This window comes from Andrena cerasifolii, chromosome 4 (genome assembly GCF_050908995.1).
Source record: "Andrena cerasifolii isolate SP2316 chromosome 4, iyAndCera1_principal, whole genome shotgun sequence".
NCBI classification, from domain to species: Eukaryota; Metazoa; Arthropoda; class Insecta; order Hymenoptera; family Andrenidae; genus Andrena; species Andrena cerasifolii.
In genome coordinates, this window is record NC_135121.1 from 6,903,296 (window position 1) to 6,922,655 (window position 19,360).

General features: G+C 37.0%; 2 protein-coding genes across 2 annotated transcripts in view; one reads left to right on the forward strand and one right to left on the reverse strand.

Moving 5' to 3' along the window:
- Dip-lambda (Dpr-interacting protein lambda) overlaps positions 1 to 5,474 on the forward strand; it is a 302,631-nt gene extending 297,157 nt beyond the window's left edge. Inside the window, exons 10-11 of the mRNA XM_076809859.1 lie at positions 2,156 to 2,326; positions 3,521 to 5,474. Coding sequence (XP_076665974.1) covers positions 2,156 to 2,326; positions 3,521 to 3,873 — 524 coding nt within the window. The 3' untranslated portion in view covers positions 3,874 to 5,474. The remainder of the gene's footprint in view (positions 1 to 2,155; positions 2,327 to 3,520) is intronic.
- A 9,491-nt stretch (positions 5,475 to 14,965) lies between these two features.
- Positions 14,966 to 18,804, reverse strand: Dbp73d (putative ATP-dependent RNA helicase Dbp73D). The gene is made up of 6 exons (XM_076809612.1): positions 18,515 to 18,804; positions 17,633 to 18,366; positions 16,685 to 16,897; positions 16,132 to 16,342; positions 15,504 to 15,938; positions 14,966 to 15,428 (listed from the first exon to the last, which is right to left on the reverse strand). Exons 1-6 carry the CDS (start codon positions 18,535 to 18,537, stop codon positions 15,062 to 15,064), a joined length of 1,983 nt encoding a protein of 660 aa, XP_076665727.1. The 5' UTR covers positions 18,538 to 18,804; the 3' UTR covers positions 14,966 to 15,061.
- Positions 18,805 to 19,360: the final 556 nt, after the last annotated feature.

Below are 19,360 nucleotides of genomic sequence, written 5' to 3' on the forward strand. Positions count from 1 at the left end.
CTCTTTCGTTTCCTCTCGCTCGTTGCCCGGTTCTCTCACTCTCGTCCGCAGGCTTCCAAGAGATGGTGGGGATAGTCGCCGGGCTGTCAACGGGAGGTAAAAACGAGCTCATAACGGGGATTTACTGTACTTTCATAGATAGGTTCGAAGTCTCTATAAGTGCTTTCAGAGACGTAAGCGGTACTTTCAAGTATAATCGACCCCTGACCAAGTGGATTCGAGCCTTTTATGACTCACGGGTTACCTACGATAGCTTTCTGTTTACAATATTGAACTACATACATAATATTTGTGGTGTGCATGCATTATGTAGATTTTTGAAACGTTACCTCTTACGAGTAGTATTCGAATCCCATGAAGTGAAACTTTTATATTGGAATTGACTCGGATCCGTGAGTACATGTTGAACTTGATTCCATCCCTAGGTAGGTATATCGTTTCAACTCGGTCAGACGTTTCCGAGCGATCGCCACGCCGAGGTAGTTCCGCTTAAATGCTCCCCCAAATCAACGCGAATATCCGCTCCGCGCCGCGGATCAGATAAGACAGCACTTTTTATACGTGGTGGCTTAAGGGCAGTGTTATCTGATCCGCGGCGCGCAGCGGATATTCGCGTTGGTTTGGGGGAGCCTTAATTCGTCCCCGGCAAACATTAGGGGATACACGAAAAATAATAATAATAATAAATCGTCTTTATTCCACACAAGATACGGAAGCAATAACAGTAGGTATAGCAAGTAATTAATGGAGCGGGCGAGGCTCAGCTTAGCTGCTATTATGCCTGACCTGAAAAAGAACAGGAAAAAGAAGAAAGAACAAGAATGAGAGGGGGGTAGATTATAAAAATAAGACGCTATAGCAGGCGCTGTCCAGCGTAGGGGCCCCTCACGCGCCTGCTTCCCCTTCCAATCTTTCTCGGGCTAAGCGAGCTTAGCGTCTTCGCCGTTAGCGTCGCGCGGTATCCCTGACAACGCGGACGAGAGTGGGAGAACCCCAAGCTTCCGCGGGAGCGACCTTGGACAGCACTGCGTTATAGGGACTCAGCGGTAGATCACGTTGGTCCGGTTAGTCCTAGGTTATGCGTGGATGATTGAGAATAAATAATTTGGTGGCATTTTTGATAGAGTGTAGAGTGGGAAGTGAACAGATAGGGAAGAAGATTATAGAAATGAGATGCAGCATAGGAAAATGAACCGGAGAATTTAGCGGAATGGGAAATAGCAGTGGAAAGACAGTGTTCACTTCTCGTATGGCTAGAGTTGGAGGAATGGAATTCAGCGTTGCAAGGGATTAGGTCGCGGAGGTGAAGAGGTGTTTGAGTAGAGAGGACTTTGTATACTAAGCAACAGAGATGAAGGATCCTTTTTTGGGACATGTTTAGCCAGCCTGTCTGAGCGAATAGCGGGGTAATATGATCGTACTTCCGCGTATTAAACGAAAAGCGAAGACAAGAGTTTTGAACATATTCAATGTGACGAAGTGTCGACTTGGCGATGCAGGGAAAATAAACAATATCGGCATAGTCAAACAACACTTTCGATACTTTCCAGAAAATTTGAACGTAAAAATCGTGCGCAGGATAGAGATTCCTCGGGGAGCAAACACGCCGACGCCATTCAAAGTGTTGAATACTGACAATGAGTACAGCTGGTGCCACGCTAAATCGATCACTTTTATACCTCGATGTCAGGGATTCGCGATGATATCGAAATATATCGTAGTCCATATGAAATTAGAGGGGGTTTAAGTTCGCTTGGTTGAATTCTAAATTGATTAAAGTGGAAAATTATTATTGCCTTACGAAGAATAATGACAAACAATCAGAAAGATTTCCACAAAAAGAACAGGTAACAATAGGAAAACCCTCAATAGTGCAAACCTTGACTCTAAACGCAATACAGTTAATTGTAGTTATTCTCTCCTGTATTCGGGCGTGTATGAAATTAAAAGAATTCGCAGAATCTGAATACCTACGCTATAAGTAACCAATACAATGGGTTTTAGTTTCCGGCGGTGTTTCGCTCGATGTTTCGAAAGGTAAATCTAGCCGCGTTGCGGCGCAAACATTCCGTCAAAATGAACGGCAGACGCCAAAACTCGAGACCTGCTCTCTGGCAAAATTAAAAGCGTCGCAATATTCTCGTTTCTCGTCCAGGCGAAAAGCTGTTGCCCAGTGACAAATACGCGATGTCAGAATACCCATTGAACGATTACTCCTGGCAGATGAATCTCACTGTCAATTCTCTGAAAAAAAGGGACTTCGGAGAGTACGTTTGCTCTTCTGCGAACGCTCTAGGGAAAACCGACGGTGTTGTAAGCTTACAAGGTGAGTCGTCACGAAATGTACATTTCATTCACCAACAGATCAATAATTACCAAACGTAACACGTATCTGTTTTTGTTTACACTGATAGAGTAGAACCTTGATTAACACTGGCGAATTTAAAGGGCGGCCCATGAGCAGTTGCCTGGGCCCCAGCCCAGAAAGCCCCATCTGCAAAAAACGAAATTAAGATTTTATCTAAACACTATATTTTTTTTCTGTATTACTACACTTGGCCCGTTTTTAGTCAATTACCTCATCATTTTTCCGAGAAAATGGGCCCCTCAGAATGTTCGCCATCTGGGCCCATTTTCTTCAAACCACCACTATTGATTAACTATCCGAATTGATCGGACGACACGACATTCGGATGATCATCAAATTCATCGAACGACGATGATTCATTATTTTTTTTTATAATTTAATTATTTAGGGTTGCATTAACATCAAAAAGGCATCGAAAAGTCCTTTACCGTTTTCGGATCTGAGGCTTCATTCTCGAGATATTTACAGTTGGATCTTAGCGGTCGAACTTCCGGGCCGTGCAGTTTAAAGCCGTGTCAGCTGGGCGCGGTGCAGTCGCCACCCACACGCACACGCAGGAGGCGCGCGTAGAGACAGGTTCATACACACAGTAGAACCGACCGCGTTAACTCATTTTCACGGTTTGGCTCTTCTGTACGTGCGCGCCAGGGGTCACAGCACCGCGCTCAGCTGTCTCGGCTTTAAACTGCGCCGCCCAGGAATTGCGCGGCTAATATTTAACTGTTAATATCTCGAAAACGAAGCCTCAGATCCGAAAACAGTAAAGGGCTTTTCGATGTCTTTTTGCATCAGGATATTGCATGTTCCTGAAAATCCCTGAATTTTGAAATATAATAGAAATATTCGAGTATTTATAAAGTTTCATTTCGAGAGACAATTTGGAAGTTTTGACTCCCAGCCATTGGCGTGTAAGTGACCTACTGTAATCAAAACAAAATTGAGTACCAGAGTCCACCATTGAAGTGGGTACCATATATTATGATACACCCTGTATATTTATACATTACCAACTTGACTGTCGATAACTTGAAACGGTAACTACTAAACTAACTGAAACTTAACTTTCCCCCATTTTATCGTCTAACATCAATCGTAAACCAACCACAATAGGCGTTATGCTCGCATTTCATTAATTCCTGTATTCTTATTCAGAGTTACATCTTTCCGCGAAAACGACGCCCAGCACTCTCGCGAGGAACACCGACTTGAAGCCTCGGAAGAAGCCAGTACCAAAGGGCAGGAAGAAAAATAGCAGTAGCAGGCGGACGCACGGCGGTGGCTCCGACGACTTCGACTCTCTTGGAAACGACGACGACCTTGGTACTACACAGATCATGGCCGGTAATACCCTCCAGGAAGGCCACAGAACGGAAAGGCCGCTCGCTTTACCATCGCTGTCTCCGCCGTGGATAATCCTGAATGCTGCCAATTCCAGGCATCATTCGGTATCGATCACCACAGTCTTCTTTTCGTTGCTCTTCCCGACCATGCTATTTAATCTTTAAAGAAACACACCAGCACAAAGGACTTTAATGGCGGGAACGACGGTAGAGGAGATCGAACACAATTCGGGAATAGGGTAGGGGATAGTGGGGAAGTTTGATTCGATTCACCCAAACGATACGAAGGCATTGTTCGTGTACAGTAGGAAAATGCAGCTTTGTATTTTGCAATTGGTACCAGATGGTTAAAACATTTACTTCGTAGAGTGAAGTTGTATCTGATTTATAAATTTGGAATCAGGAACCACCATAAGAGGGAGCCTGGAATAAGAGACCTCGGAGAAGCGGTATTGGTGGAGTTGGTTAAGCGGCGGGCTAGTACGCCAAGGATCCGCCAGATCGCGTGGCTTTAAGTCCTCCCATAGCCCCCGAGAACTTTTTTCCGTGGCTCCCGAACATTTAGGAATTACAGAACCTATTCCTACATAAATTTTAACTTCAAACTGCTGCTAGATTTCTTACGTTCGATATGTGAACCGTTCAGGGAAATTGCTGGCTTGTTTCGTAACATCTTTGTCGCGCCAAATACGGGGATAGGTATTACGAGACTTATTACAATTGAAACGTGGGGAAGGGAATATTTAATGTTGGTAGGATTACAAATTAATTTCAGTTTATTTGTGTCAACGCTGGGGTATCTTTAGTGTCCCGCAGCACCTTGTAAACTCAACTCACCAGTTTAAAAGGGTGTCAAAAAATTAACAGAGGTATTCTATATCTCGAAGGTGAAACAAAATCCTAATAAAAATCGATCTGTTAACCATTCGTTTTCGAGATCCAATGAAGCACTGCGTCATATCAAGTGTTCAATTGGCAGCAATTCACTTGCTCAGAAATTTGATACATTGACGTTACGAATACGCATATCCAATTACGTTACGCGGGAGGAAGGTTGTTAGTAAGTGTTATTCACAATTATTCTACTTCCTATATCAATTTAGATACTGCCTCGTGTGTAATTCATACTGTAGATTAAACTAGCTCTATTTCAAAAACAAATGGTTGACGGACACATATTTATTAGGACTTTTCCCTTAAGCCTCGTTCACATTAGTCAAGTTGTATTATTTCAAGGCAAGAAAAGTTGGAACACTCTCTACATCGCTTGAAACTTGAAAGGATATTTCAAGTGAAGTGAATAACAGGTTAGTTTACTGATTTCAAGCGACTTGAAGCCGGTAAACTTGATTAATGTGAACGAGGCTTTAGCTTCGAATTGTAGAATGCACCTCTAAATTTTAACACCTCTCTAGGTGCATACTGCATAATATCACCGCCCTACATACAAGCGAAAAATGTGCATAGTAAACACGTTTATACAGAAATTAGCTTAACTGAAATTTTTATTTTGTACATACATGTAATAGGTTTCATGACATGTTTCTAATAGACGTAGTAGTTGGCCACTTAACTTTGAAGATATAAACTTATTTAATTTATTGTTTAAAATAAATACGAAACACAATATAAATCTTTGAGTTCCTTTGCTCTAAAATATAAAAATATTTCGTGATCGTTATATTTGGTACAATGCTTGACATAATATTTTTCAAAGACTATATTCTCCCCAATCGGGACGTATATTTACTTAACATAATAATTCTTTAAATCACGGTGTAATAGACAGGTGTTCCGACTCCTGTCCAGAATGTGTGACTTTTTCGTCCTAGTTCTTCTGGCGGCCGGCAGATTTCGTGGCTGTTGTAAAGGCATTTACATATGTATACAGGCCTGGTATGGAATTCCTACTCGTAGTGGATGGGGAACACGTCACGCATGCGCGTGATGACTCCGTGACGTCAAACCAATCAACGCCAAGGTTCAGTCAAATGACAGCGTCGTCACGCGCATGCGCGGCATGTTCCCCCTCCATTACGCGTAGGATTTGTCTGGCAACCCCAGTAATACCATTAAAATCTCTACTACGCGACAATCTCATTAACACATATGTTTATGCCTTCTAAGTCACAACGCCTCTCGCGGCGGCCAGGGGAACTAAACAGAAATCGGCACACAAAATCGCAGGGGTAAAAGGTACAGAGTCGGAACACCTCTGTCTATTACACCGTGCTTTAAATATGCATATATATCGTTAAATAATTGAAGCACGACTTTCATGTAGTCTTCATTTACAAACTTTTTAATCCCTTCTTCGATTAAACATGAAAACGATGGCACCATAAAATTTAATAAAAGTCTATCACATGCTAATAATTTATCAGTAAGTGAAAATAATGTCGAAGTAATGGTTCCTGAAAACCATTAGTTATTTCCTTTTCATACATATTAGAGAAATCCTTATTTTTCCTAAAACATTTTAACGTTTCATAAGCGATAGACTTTTGATGATTTGCGAAGTACATTTTTATCAGAAGACCTGCGCGCTATCACAAGTGGTACGATGTTTAATAAAGATAGGGGTGAATACAGAGTCTCACAGAAATGCGCCCCCAAACCTTATTCGTTATTCTAAATATTTATTTTCCTTTACAGCATTTTATGGTGCATTACTCTAAACGTTCTGCTACGTTATCGTTTTATTTGCTCATTGATGACACTCGCCCTCGCTCTAACAATCCATAAAAAAAGCAGACTTGCATGTGGCAACAGAATCGATCGATCTTTTTAACGTAGAATGTTGGTAAAGACGAGTTTCATAGTAGTAGAACTCTCAATCTATCTACTGTTAGCCACCCCTTTCCGTCGCTGTCACACCCCCTAACCCGTGTCTTTCTTTCCCCCGACCTTTCTCGATCCGAGTTCGTTGCCTATCGTTAATCACCCCCGCAAGAAGGGATGTTCCCACGAGTTTCATTAATCGCGCGAAGAATGTAAGTAATCGAGAAGAAATCTCGGTGCGTAAGCAAAATTCGCGTGTAATCGCAGATAGAACAAAGTTATCTATATAAGCTAGGCCTCTGGTGTAACAGAATAATTTATAAACTTGGAATTAATTATTTTAGTGAGTAAAAATTAATATATACTTCATTGCGGATATAGTAATTTCTATTTACTTCGATAGGGATGAAATATGATGAGTGTTGAAACTATTTACCAGTCTCAATTTTGTTTTCTTGATAACGTACGAGAAATGGAAAATGGAAGCAGAAAAAAAAGTAATAGTTCAAATCTCATATTCGATTTTCGGATGAAAAATTAAATTTGAAATATTTAAAAAATAGAAGAAAACGTGTTGAGAAGAGATTCGAAGCAAATATTAACTTAAATTTTACCCTCTATGTACTTTATAATTCTAACAAATGCTGTGCTCCTTCGTTAAAAATATATTCCACATAAATACTTGCACCACTTCTTTAAGCATCTTCTTAACAATTCAGTCACACTCGCCTTTGAAAAATTCTCTGAATCATACGATCCCATTTTACTCATACGTCTTGCATATTTTAGAAGATAAATATTATGAACTCCAAAATAGTAACTACCTATAAGTTACCATTGGTAACACTAAAAGTATTAAACGCAGGAGTAATTGCGCTGCCTCTGAAGCAATTTGCGTAAGAAGAATTACGAATAAGTAAATATATTACTCTCCCTCCGAATAAAAAAATGGTTTCTGAAACTGTCATACCAAAATTTTTTCTACGAAATAAAATTAAACCTAAAACGTACAATACATTTTTTCTTATTAGTATGTTAAAATACACTTTTCGATGAAAGTGCATTCCTGGTGTTTGGCGATATTTATGTTAGCGTAATTTAACGAATAATGAATTTGTAAAATTAAAAATTTAATGACACAGATGCCACATTTAAAATGAGGTATACACGTGGAAGGAGTATTAAACGTTTTCATTATAAATTAAATCAGTAATTCGAACTGAATCAATTCAGTGAGTATAGAATAAGATGAAGATAAATGTGTAGTGAAGCAATTTCGTTAGTTAATCGTGAATAATTTTCTAATACTTGTTTAATACACAGTGAAAAGTTTGACACCAACGATTGTAGTTAGTGATGGGACTAATTCGAAGAAATAATAAAATTGATGCAGAAACATTACATTATATTCGACACCTAAATAAATATCGAGTATAATATATAAAATATATATTCCCGAGACAGGGTATAACTCGATATGAACAAGTATTTTCTAAGCATTTATAAGTATTTGTTAAAATCAAAAGTACGCTTGAAATATAAATGTAAGTTAATAACTTTAATAATTAAAAAATTCATTGATATACTGTAGATAAGAATTATCTTTCTCATTGTAAACTGTAAACACATCTACAAGTGGTCAGAGAACAATATCCTATTCATCGTATTTTTCACAAATAACGCGCGACATGTTATTATCAATAAATAAGTAGTATCACAACGAATTCGATTTACTTTGCAAAACTACTAGGTTCCCAAAATTTGATATATTTTTTTTTTAAATTAGGCATCAAACTCATTAAATATCCTGCGTGTAACACAAATAGGTGGATATGGATTTGAAAATCTTTCCTTTCCGAATTAAAAATACTTTCTGTTTACTTATTTGGTTAAAAAATTGCTGACACTTTCGAACTGGTCACAAGCACTGTTATTATACAGGGTGTTTCACTACGGGTGACGAACCTTTTAGGGGCTGATTCTACAGGCCAAAATAAGACGAAAATATGGAATAAAATTCCTTAATATTACGCTTCGTTTTCAACAAAATTTGACTTTGAATTTTAGCCAAATACGCGCGCACAGAAGCACAGTGGGAGTTTCTCGAAAACGAAGAGCGATATTAAAAAATTGTATTCTATATTTTCGTCTTATTTTGGCCTGTAGAATTGCCCCCTAAAAGCTTTGCCGCGTGTATCGAAACACCTTGTATATAGTATTACTTCACTTGCAGTAGAAAATTATTAGTAACAAAAGTCTACATGGAGTTCAACCCTTGGCCAGCGTTCTTGCCAAACTCCGTCGTAAACAAAAGTGTTTGCATCTTAGAAAGAAAAAATATTTAGACTTGTTTATATCACCTTCCTTCATCCTTAAGTTGAGTCGAATAGGGTCCTAAAGTCCACCTATTTTGTTACGCCCTGTATAATACCACTACATCATTCTCATTCCTATTTAACTACAGTCGTCTTTAAAACCGAAAGAATATTAAATTGGAATTTAAAAATATTCGATATATATGTTATGCATTGAGATATAAATAACAAACCGATCAAGGTACCATTGCAAAATACCAGGAAGCGTGTTCTAATAGACAAGTGAACAGTGTCGGTGTCTATTCCCGATCGTTTACAAAAGGCAAAAAGTTCGATTTGAAGTAATGACCGCTTTACGAAGCTAATTGCTTGGTGAGATTTGTAATTAAATCGAATTTTGGGGGGATGAAGAGGCGGTGGAGTAAATCCCACGAGGAGAAAAAAATATAGGTCTTCCTTTTATTTAAATTAACAAGGACATACTTTTAGATGCAACGAGATGTAGTCATTGCGGGGCGACCAATACGAGAGAGTTTTTCTCAACGAAATTTTGTAAATACGTGAGTGATGCTAGCGAATTTCGACTATTACGCTGGCTAATTTTAGCGAACGCGTTTACGTCATGACGAATGATCACAGGGACTCTGAATGAAGCGCAAGGAAATGAAGTCTTCATATTGCGTGAAACTTACGAAAACTATTTGATAATACTATATATTTTCTTCCATTTGTTAATACGGAAAATATGTTTATAAAAAGGCGAAATATATTATCATTAAATTTTACTGTATACAAACTGTTTAATAATAATCTAATTTTATTTCATTATTTTACCTTGCAATATATATATATATATACAACATTTCTGAGATTTGTCAATAACTAATTTACAACATAGTATTCGTCATTCTTCTATAAATCATAATTACATAATACTAAATCATACTAACTTCACTTTAACTAAATTACGACAAAATTATGTATATAATGCTACCATGTATCATTTTTTCAACTTTCCAGTAATTTGCCCAAACAACGTGTTCTGCAAATAAGTTCTTTGAATTAAGTCATATTTATAATGTCCAAAAAATCGAAGTATTATTATAATATGCAGTCTCAGATAGACTCATACTTTCCATTGTTATTTTAATTTATTACTACATAAGTACACTGCATATTATAACTGAAACAAAATTTATGCATTACGTGGTTGATGCCATATGAAGACTTTAAGCCACTCTTGCTACTATACAATGTCCATATTTTCGTTGTTTGGAAATAAAATATATAAGGTGTTCTTCGCAACTCGTGCAAGATATAAGTTGCGTTCCGATGCGATGCAACACAAGATGCGTGCCATATATCAGAGAGTGTACGATTATTATTTATTAAGTACCTTTCTAAGAGTAACTAAGCTTAATGGCTTCGCAACGCAGCTAGTAGTATCTAGAGTTTTGTATCAGAAGAGAGGGATGCAAGAGGAATCGAAATATGATTTTTAATAAAATATTTATCACACGGGGACAAACACTACTTATACAATCATTGATTAACTTTCAATCACTTTCACTTATCGATTGATGACTGAGTAACAAACTGTACTGCGAGTATGTCTCTTTTATCAGTCGGCTAATTTGTAATTAAAGAAAAAATTATTTCAGACATCAATTGTTATGCGTAATCACTATTAATTCAATTGATTAATAAAATCAATCTTCCATCGCTGTTTAAAAGAGTTTAATCAGCAATTGTTAATTTTCGTTGATATATATATATTGCATTAAATATCCGACAATAAGAAATACTTTTATGAGAAATAAAAATTGTAAAGTGTAATATAGACCACTGACTAAAAATAGAATTCTTGAAAAATAAATTCAAGACACGTTCTAAAAAACGCCACATAATTCCAAAATCATTTTTAAATTGTACTTGTTAAAATATTTTTGTTTGTCTCTGTGAATAGTCTATGTGATTACTTGTCCCTCAAATTTGGCATAATTTTTTTGAAATACTCTGTATAATGAAGATGCTGCGTAATAAATACAAAGAAAAAGTTGTAAAATAAAATGTATAATTTATCGTTAGTAAAGAAATGTTGTTTATAGATGTATTTACACAGAGTGGTAACAGCTTCGCTGTATAGTCTGTGCTGCTGAATTACGTCTGCGTTTTGTTTAATTAAAAGTTTCAATCTATTTCAAAAGGCTATTTTACAAATGATCGTCGTAAGATAATTTCTTTAAATTTTCGAGACGTTATAAAATTACTTTTGCATCTCTCGCATTTTTATGTGCATTTCAATCTATATAAATTTCGTAAATTGCCACTGGAATGCACGTAGAATTTCGAACAGACACCGATCGATTAATAATTGTAATAATAAACGTGAAAAAGCTGACTACTATACCTTGTACAGTAGTATTCAGAAGAATTGATATTCGAACATCATTGTTCAAGATTTTCGTTGCCTTTGTCAACACATAAAACATTTCTTCGATTGTTTGCACGACATTATGTAAGCAGCTGCGATAATCTTAATGTTTTCACAAATTGATGTTCGTACACTATGCAATTATTTACAAAATTCATGACAACGATTATTAAGTATACGTATATAATGTACAGCTAGCCTCACCTAGCTTCTGGCTTTTCCCAAAAAATGCGTTACTTCAGTTATAAAAAATATGTTCAATGGATAGCATAAATGTGTGGCGTCTATATTTAGAAAAATCTATTCTCCACAAATCATTAAAATTTGAATCACTCCGATGCATCACCTCCGACAGAAATGAAAGCATACGAATCGCCTACACGCTATAAGCTCGAGGTACCCAACTAGCGGCTCCCGACTCGGGAGTCCCGAGCCGCAGTGGCTCTTACTCCTCGTCACCTGCTCCGTAGAGCCGTAGGGGAACGGCCCCCTCCACGCCTACTTCACTCTGATGAATTTCTCCTCTGAGTGCCGAACCGCGGGGTATAAGTGGGGGAACCAGCTGACCAGGGGCCCGACTCGCGCGGCTCTCGGAGTGGGGCAGTTCGACATCTCTGCTATAAGCTCACCGGCGGTATTGCTTATAACGAATCAATACTGTATTTCCTTTCAGTAAAAGCATTCTTTGGCTGCATTTCATTCAAAATATTTTCTTACAAATATTTTCTCACACATATGTGCTAACATGAACACGCGTCGCACTTTTATTTCATTTCTATTCGTTAACGCGCATTTCTCGCACTCGGCGTTCTGTAGGATTGCAAAACGTTACCATTTTCGTATTATTCTAACGCTTCGTTGAAATGTAAAATAAATATAATATTGACAATATTGCTGGCCAGAATAAAGGAAAAATTTGTTTCGAACTGCTTTAAATCTGTGGGTTTTGCAAAATGAGAGAACGCAATCGTTGCTTTTAAGACAGCTTTAATCTAAGCGCTTTTAATACAAATATTTCTAGATATTTGCATAAAACTGTATAGTATTTTAATGGAACGAAATATTAAGGTTCAAGAAATTACTATTTATTTGCTTATAAAGAAAAGTTGTATAAATTATAAACGAACTAGCTCGTATTCTTTCTAGGAAAGATTAAACTAGAAAGGGCTATAATTAAAAGTTGACGATTAAATATACGCAATACCAATAATTGTAAATTACCCAGATTTATTTCGACGGCTTATTATGTAGAGAAATTACAATATGGTAGCCAATATGCAGAAAGAATGGCACGACAATAAGTATGGTATAGTAATGTCCCGTTTTATTAAAAACACCTTAAAAACCTTCTGGGCAATTGAATATATTAACAATAAAGCATTACATTTAAAATGTACTATACACGGTTGTACAATAATATCTTCTTTAAACGAACTTCGTTTAGAAGCGAGATAGGAGAGTTGAAAATGGAATGAAAATGAAATTATGTTCATCTTTCACCTTTACATTAAAAAAAAAAATACCGCAATGCGCACCCGATATGTTGATCTACGCGCATTTAAAATGTGACAAAATTTTCTTACGCAAATTCTGGACATTAATTCATTAATATTTAAAGTTATACTGTCGATTAAACTGAAACACGCGCGTTACAAACTTAAAGCATGTACATATATTTAACCTATAATAGTGAATGGTAACATCAATACTAACGTTTACTATAAATATTTTTTTAAATATTTAACACAAAATTTGTGTCATATATAATACTGCGTTATGGCAATTGGACAAAGTCAATACGAAATTTACAAGGTAATACGTCGATGGAAATTCGGGACGCACGTATCATTTCGCGTATTGGTCAAGAAAATATTAATGAATCGATGTACATGAAAAAACAAGCCCCGGTAGATTTTTAAGGAAAAAGATTGCTTCGCGCGTTCCAATTATGAATACACGTAATATACGATGAACTATTATACATAAGTGATCCTACTCAATATCTTCTTAATGTAAGACTACTGGGTTAAGCATAGCGAATTTATTGGCGCTAAGGTTAAAATACACATATATGGCAACGATACATATGAATCATATAGGACCATGTTTTATGTATGTACATATACCTATGGAGAACACATTACGAGTATGTAACCTGTAAATATAACACAGAACTGAATGTTGGCATTGTTGATGAAACGTTAAGGTTAAAGAAAACGAAAAGGCTAGCATACGAGCATAAATATACATGTATAATGTAATGGTAATGTTGAACAGGACTGCATTTCGAACATGGCCTGATGCGGTCTCGGTATGTAACATATTGAAGCTGAAAAGAGACGACCTTTAGTCATTTGTTAGACACTTGTCTATAACCTAAGATACGATATTGCGAATAAATAAATGTGAAACTTGCTCGTTCGTTAGATTTCTCACAACGAAAATTCGAGCATTATTGTATTCCTGTTGAGCCGTTAAGCTTCCGGGCATCAGACTGTACTTTTCGTTTTGTCACTTAATGCAAATCTTTCTCGATTTACTTAACTAGCGATTTCGATTGCCTTAGCGATATTTAGCGATCAAATAGACATTGCAATTAGTTGAAAAGTTATACCAATTAAAAAATTATTACAACTATTTAGAGGAAAGACGTTTGACTGTGTTTTAATTTAAGTAGTTGAATTTCTTGCAAATTTGATAATAACATTTGCTAGAAGAATAATTACATTTATTTAATTCGCGTTAAAATATCTATACTAAGCAGAAATATATTTAAATGTGTTAAGTTACCTGCGATAAATAGAAACTTGCTACTTTTTTTGTAAATAATCTAAGCTTTTAATAAACTTGCATAAACATTTGTTTTGCATATGAAATACACATTTTATATTTTTATATCATATATCAATGCATCAACAAATCAGGCTATTAATATATTTGTCTTTGGATTCTTCACTTTGCATTTCAACTTGTTACATTTAAGCATGTGCAAACGATGTTTCAATTCCGTTGGAACGTAATTATAATTGAATACCTAAGCGGATTTTTCTTGCTGTCGCTTGAGAATTTACGTGACGAAATTCCATGTCGTGCATATTACAAGGTACACATCCGACCGCTTAGAACATGCCTTAGATTTAAACACGATCTATAACCCTGCGCTGTTAAAATTATAATTGTACGCTGTGTCTATCTCCATGCAATAACAAACGTAAGCGTGAAATGAACGATTACAGTCTTATGCAATGAATGAATCATTCAGTTTCGTAATTGAACTCGTTTGCGGAAGTATTTCTTACTGCACTACTTCTTCGCACTTTTCAGTTTCGCAGTTCTTACTCGCTACTCGGTTAAATTTCACTGAAAAGCGTAACCAACAGTTTCAAGTAATGCAGTTATACACAGCAATAATAGCAATCTAATTGTATCTGTGTCGTTACTCAATACACGATCGTTTATCTTTTATAAATGAAAATTGAGAATAACTTGCCTTTGATAAAATAAAACCGCGAGAGTAACAATTAGTACAGAATTTAAAGATATCGAAACTACTTATAGAACGAATTGCGATAGAGAACGAGCATGATGTACGATACTATTAACTCCAGACAATAAAATGTTATTATCGATGTTACCCTACGAACTGTGGTTCTTAAGTTTCTATTCCCTCCAATTAATCGCCAAGTTACAGCCTATGAGACTATACGCAAAATTAATCACTTGTAAATTAAGTGTTCGAATCATTTATTTAGTACACATTAATATATAAAATCGAGGTGGTTTATTATACAATCATCAGACTTTGTAAAATAATCAAATTTCTTTACTCTGTAACTACCGATTGAATTCGTTTAACAGCTTTCACGCGTTGCATATTATTCTGCTTCTCTTCTCCGAGGACTTCCTTTAATTTCTCTACATGACTGGAATAACTAATCGCATTTGCGATAGAATCTAACTCTAATTTCTCGATATCTGGTACCGCTTTATGAGCATTATTCAACATATGTTTAAATATTCCCACTTGCTTGGATGTAAGAAGAGATATCGCTTTGCCGGGCTTCCCAGCGCGACCAGTTCTGCCTGCTCTGTGAATGTAACCTTTAATGTGTTTAGGAGGATCGTAGGTTATAACTACTTGCACGTCTGGAATATCTACGCCTCTTGCCAACGCATCCGAGCTCACGAGTCTAAAAACATAATACGAATGTGAGGAACACTATAAGCTACATTGCAATTCACATTTTAATACAGGTAAAACCTACATTTGGATTTCTCCAGCAGCAAATTTTCCAAGCATATCTTCGCGCTGCTTTGGCATAAGTTGGGCTGAAAGCTCCCCAATCGTTACGTTCTTTTCGGATAAAAACGATTCGAGTAAAAGAGTCAATCTGTGGGCAGTTTTGCCCGAATTCGTAAATATTAATGTCTTGGAGATCGTATCGTTCCTAATTAGTAGCTGGTACAAAGCGACCGGCTTGTACTCTGCCGCGCATTCTACCGCAAGTTCTGTTAGTTCTTCAGGACTTGTATAACGACCAACAAAGTAATCTACTTCTTTATCCAAGTTCACATCCTCATCTTTGCCAGATACCAGAACGGAAGTAAACAATATTGGTTGAAACAGTCCAAGGCGATTCAGTTTCTCGGGATCTTGGGACAAGGTTGCACTGAATAGTAGTTTCTGAGCTGGAACTTTGCTGTTTAAAAATTACAAAGTCACTAACAACCTGATACAAAGTGTGAAGTACATATTTCAATAAATATCCACGTATTAAGTAAATAACATCTACATTGAAAAATCAATATGGCTGTTCTGTTCTTTAAATGATTGATGTTAGATATAAAAATGACATTACATATAGAATAATCTGATAACAGTTGAAAAATAACCTGTGACGCATGTTGAACAATGTTAACCGTGGAGGATGATGATGAGGCTCGGGAAGATATTCTAACCAATTCGCGGCTCTATCTGCTTCATCAATAACAAGAAATCTCAGATCATTCAAGGAAAATCCTGACGTTTTTAATATGTGGTCAACTAAACGTCCAGGTGTAGCAACAACTATATCCACCAACGATACATAACCTCCTCTGGCAGCTTAAAAAGACAAATAAAGGATTTTTGTATAACTTATAAATTTTTTTTATAACTTTCATAGGATATACAGGGTTATCCACTTAACTCGGAACCCGCGCGCGCGAGAACGGATGCCTTGCGTGGCCTCTATCAGACAATCGCCTCGACATTTGTCTTCAGGCTTAGGAGAAAACGACGCAAAACCCTGAGCAAGGCGTTGGTACACCCAAAATCCAATTTTTTCTTTAGGACAGGGACTGACTACTTCACCAGTCATCTGTTCTCGCGCGCGCGGGTTCTGAGTTAAGTGGATAACCGTGTAAATAATACTTTAGTTCATAGAGATGCATATGCGATACATACTCTTTTTAAGAATACTATTTTGTTCTTGCTGAAAGGAAGATGCACCAGAAAGTAGACAAACTTTGAGGCTTGTGTGTGATGTATACGTAACCATCACTTTGTAAACTTGGGCTGCTAATTCTTGTACTGGTACAACAACTAAACAACGTATTTTTGGTACCAAACGTGATTGTAATATTTGTATAATTGGCAAAACGTATGCCAAAGTCTTACCTAAAAAGCACATTTTTAAAACTATAGTTTAATACTATAAACCTTTGTACTATATATTTGAATAACATAACACTATTAAGTGAGTTTCATCGATTACACTGTCCAACAGCCATTTTGATCTGTAAGATTCAATAGCCGTTTCTTAGATTTTTATTCGTTGAAAACGAATCCGCAAACCGTTTGTCATCATCAATTATTATTGAATTATAAACATTTAAATATGTTTAAACAACGATGAAGGGGAAAAGGACACCCGAAATGCACCAACTTTTGCAGATATCTTTCTTTATATTTCAACAACTAAGGGTCTAGGATAAAATCTGACTACTTCACGCGATGCAGCAGACATTTTTCCTCAGGAAACCATCAGCAGAAGTGGTAAAACTTTTGTTTTCAATATGGAAACGAGAGTTTGGCAAAACGTAGGACGCCGACAGTGGTAGTCAATGGCGCGTGGGCCGCTCAGCGTCACAGAATCGCGAAAACTTAAATTTTGTTGGACAGTGTCATTATTCAAATGCTATTGACTAAAACTATGTAAGTACAAAATTAATGACACAAGAACATCATTCTAATAGATGCCTAAAGGCGGTATTTCCTAGCCGCGATCGGCCGGCGGCGGTCCCACTAGCGCAACGAAGGCACAGATACATACTTCTCCATTGCACTAGTGGGACCGCCGCCAGCTGCCGCGGCCAATCGCTACTAGGAAATCCCGCCTTAATATATTCATACCACTGCCAGTAGGAGCAGACACACATGTATCGCGTAACCACCATCCCTGTTGCCTATCCAGATTACCCTGCAGTAACCACGAAATCATACTTGCTTGAACCGGAAACAATTTACTGATACCATTAGCTTTCAAAGCTTCAACAAGTTTAGAATCTAGAACTGAATTCAATTCTTCTATAGTTGGACCACTATTTAAATCAATTGGTATAACTTGCGGATTAGCCAACCATTCTGGTAGTACCCTCTTGACTTCACGAATTTTTCTTTTAGTTTTAGCACCTAGAACCAGGAAGTTGCTAGGTTTTTCTGGTATTTGTTGTTCTAAAGTGTTTGAATTTGCTAATTTATTAGATATTCCCTTTTCTTGATTATCCGTGCTTTCATCTTGCACAGTTTTATCTTTAGTTTCAATAGTCTCAGATTCTCCATTGTTCTCTACATTTTGGATATCCTTTTTCTTCCTTTTTTTCTTTTTACGTAACTTTCCCTGATCCGCATTCTGTGTTTCGATATTGCTTTCTGTGACACTGCTATCAATAGAAGTATCTGGAATTTCTTTTTCTTTTTTCCTCTTCCTTTTTTTAGGGTCAGATTCTTTCACGTCTCTATGTTCTTGCGAGACTGAACTTTCTTTCTTGGTTGCCCTCTCCTGTTTACGCTCTTCTATTCTCTTTAATAATTCAGAGAGATGTTTCTTTTCATTTTTTGTTTCCACCTCTTTCTCACCCTCATACCTGCCAAAACATAAGACATTAAAAGTAAGATATATAAAACAGTTTATGGAAACACAATTCTAATTGAAATAGAACTTAAATGTATAAAGGTAACGAATATCGCTGTTTATCAATTCAAATCAGTAATGTCGTCTTCTATTAAACTCACCTATTTATTACGAACAAACTCATTTCTTTCACGCTATTATCCACGTGCTACAAGTTGTAGGTTATGTATGTACGGCAATTACTTCATTTGAAGTAACACAAAATAAGTTCTTCCTTAAATATTAACTACAAATTAATAAGTACAAAAGGAGACTCTTATAAAAGTTTATTCAATTAATTTAGGTACATGTCTGTATACGCATCAATTATTGACTACATAAATACATAAGATTTATTTTGAAAACCACATTGTTTACGAACGCTTAACCTCACTAAGTAAAACGTTGTAAATAGAGTATATGAATGTCATTGGCTAACAGCGTGGCGTGGAAATAACTCATCGGGTAGTTATTTAGCGGTGGGCAGCGTGTGGCGGAAATAACTTGATGGTCAAACTGTTCCGCGGAGGGGGAATAACCAATCAACGCCAAGGTGGGAAGCGTAACGGCGCCACCGTCAAGCCAAGCGTGCGTTCCGGTCACTGATCTGTATATAGAGATCAGACTGTGGTATCAGGGAAAGCTAAATCCATACAAACACTATATATAGAGAAATCAGTGGTTCCGATTCACGCATAATGCGCATGAAGTGCGTAGGGTACGTGACATATCCTATGTACTTTATGCGCATTATGCGTGAATCGGAACGCGCTCCAAGCTAGCCAAGCCAAGCCAACCAGCGTTGCTGAGGAATCGGTTGTCGACGCTGGTTGGGCTAACTTGACTTGACTTGACGGTGGCGCCGTTTCGTTTCCACCTTGGCGTTGATTGGTTATTCCCCCTCCGCGGAATAGTTTGACCACAAGTCATTTCCGCCCATTTCCGCTGAACCCTGCAAGTGACGCTAC

What these genes read in the sequence shown, in the direction of transcription:
- Dbp73d (XM_076809612.1), bottom strand. Translation starts at nt 18,537, where the DNA reads ATGAGTTTGTTCGTAATAAATAG. An exon ending in AAATAGTATTCTTAAAAAGA is followed by an intron (nt 16,343 to 16,684) that starts GTATGTATCGCA and finishes TGTCTTTTTAAG; the next exon opens with CTGCCAGAGGAGGTTATGTA. An exon ending in GCTGCTGGAGAAATCCAAAT is followed by an intron (nt 15,429 to 15,503) that starts GTAGGTTTTACC and finishes TTATGTTTTTAG; the next exon opens with ACTCGTGAGCTCGGATGCGT.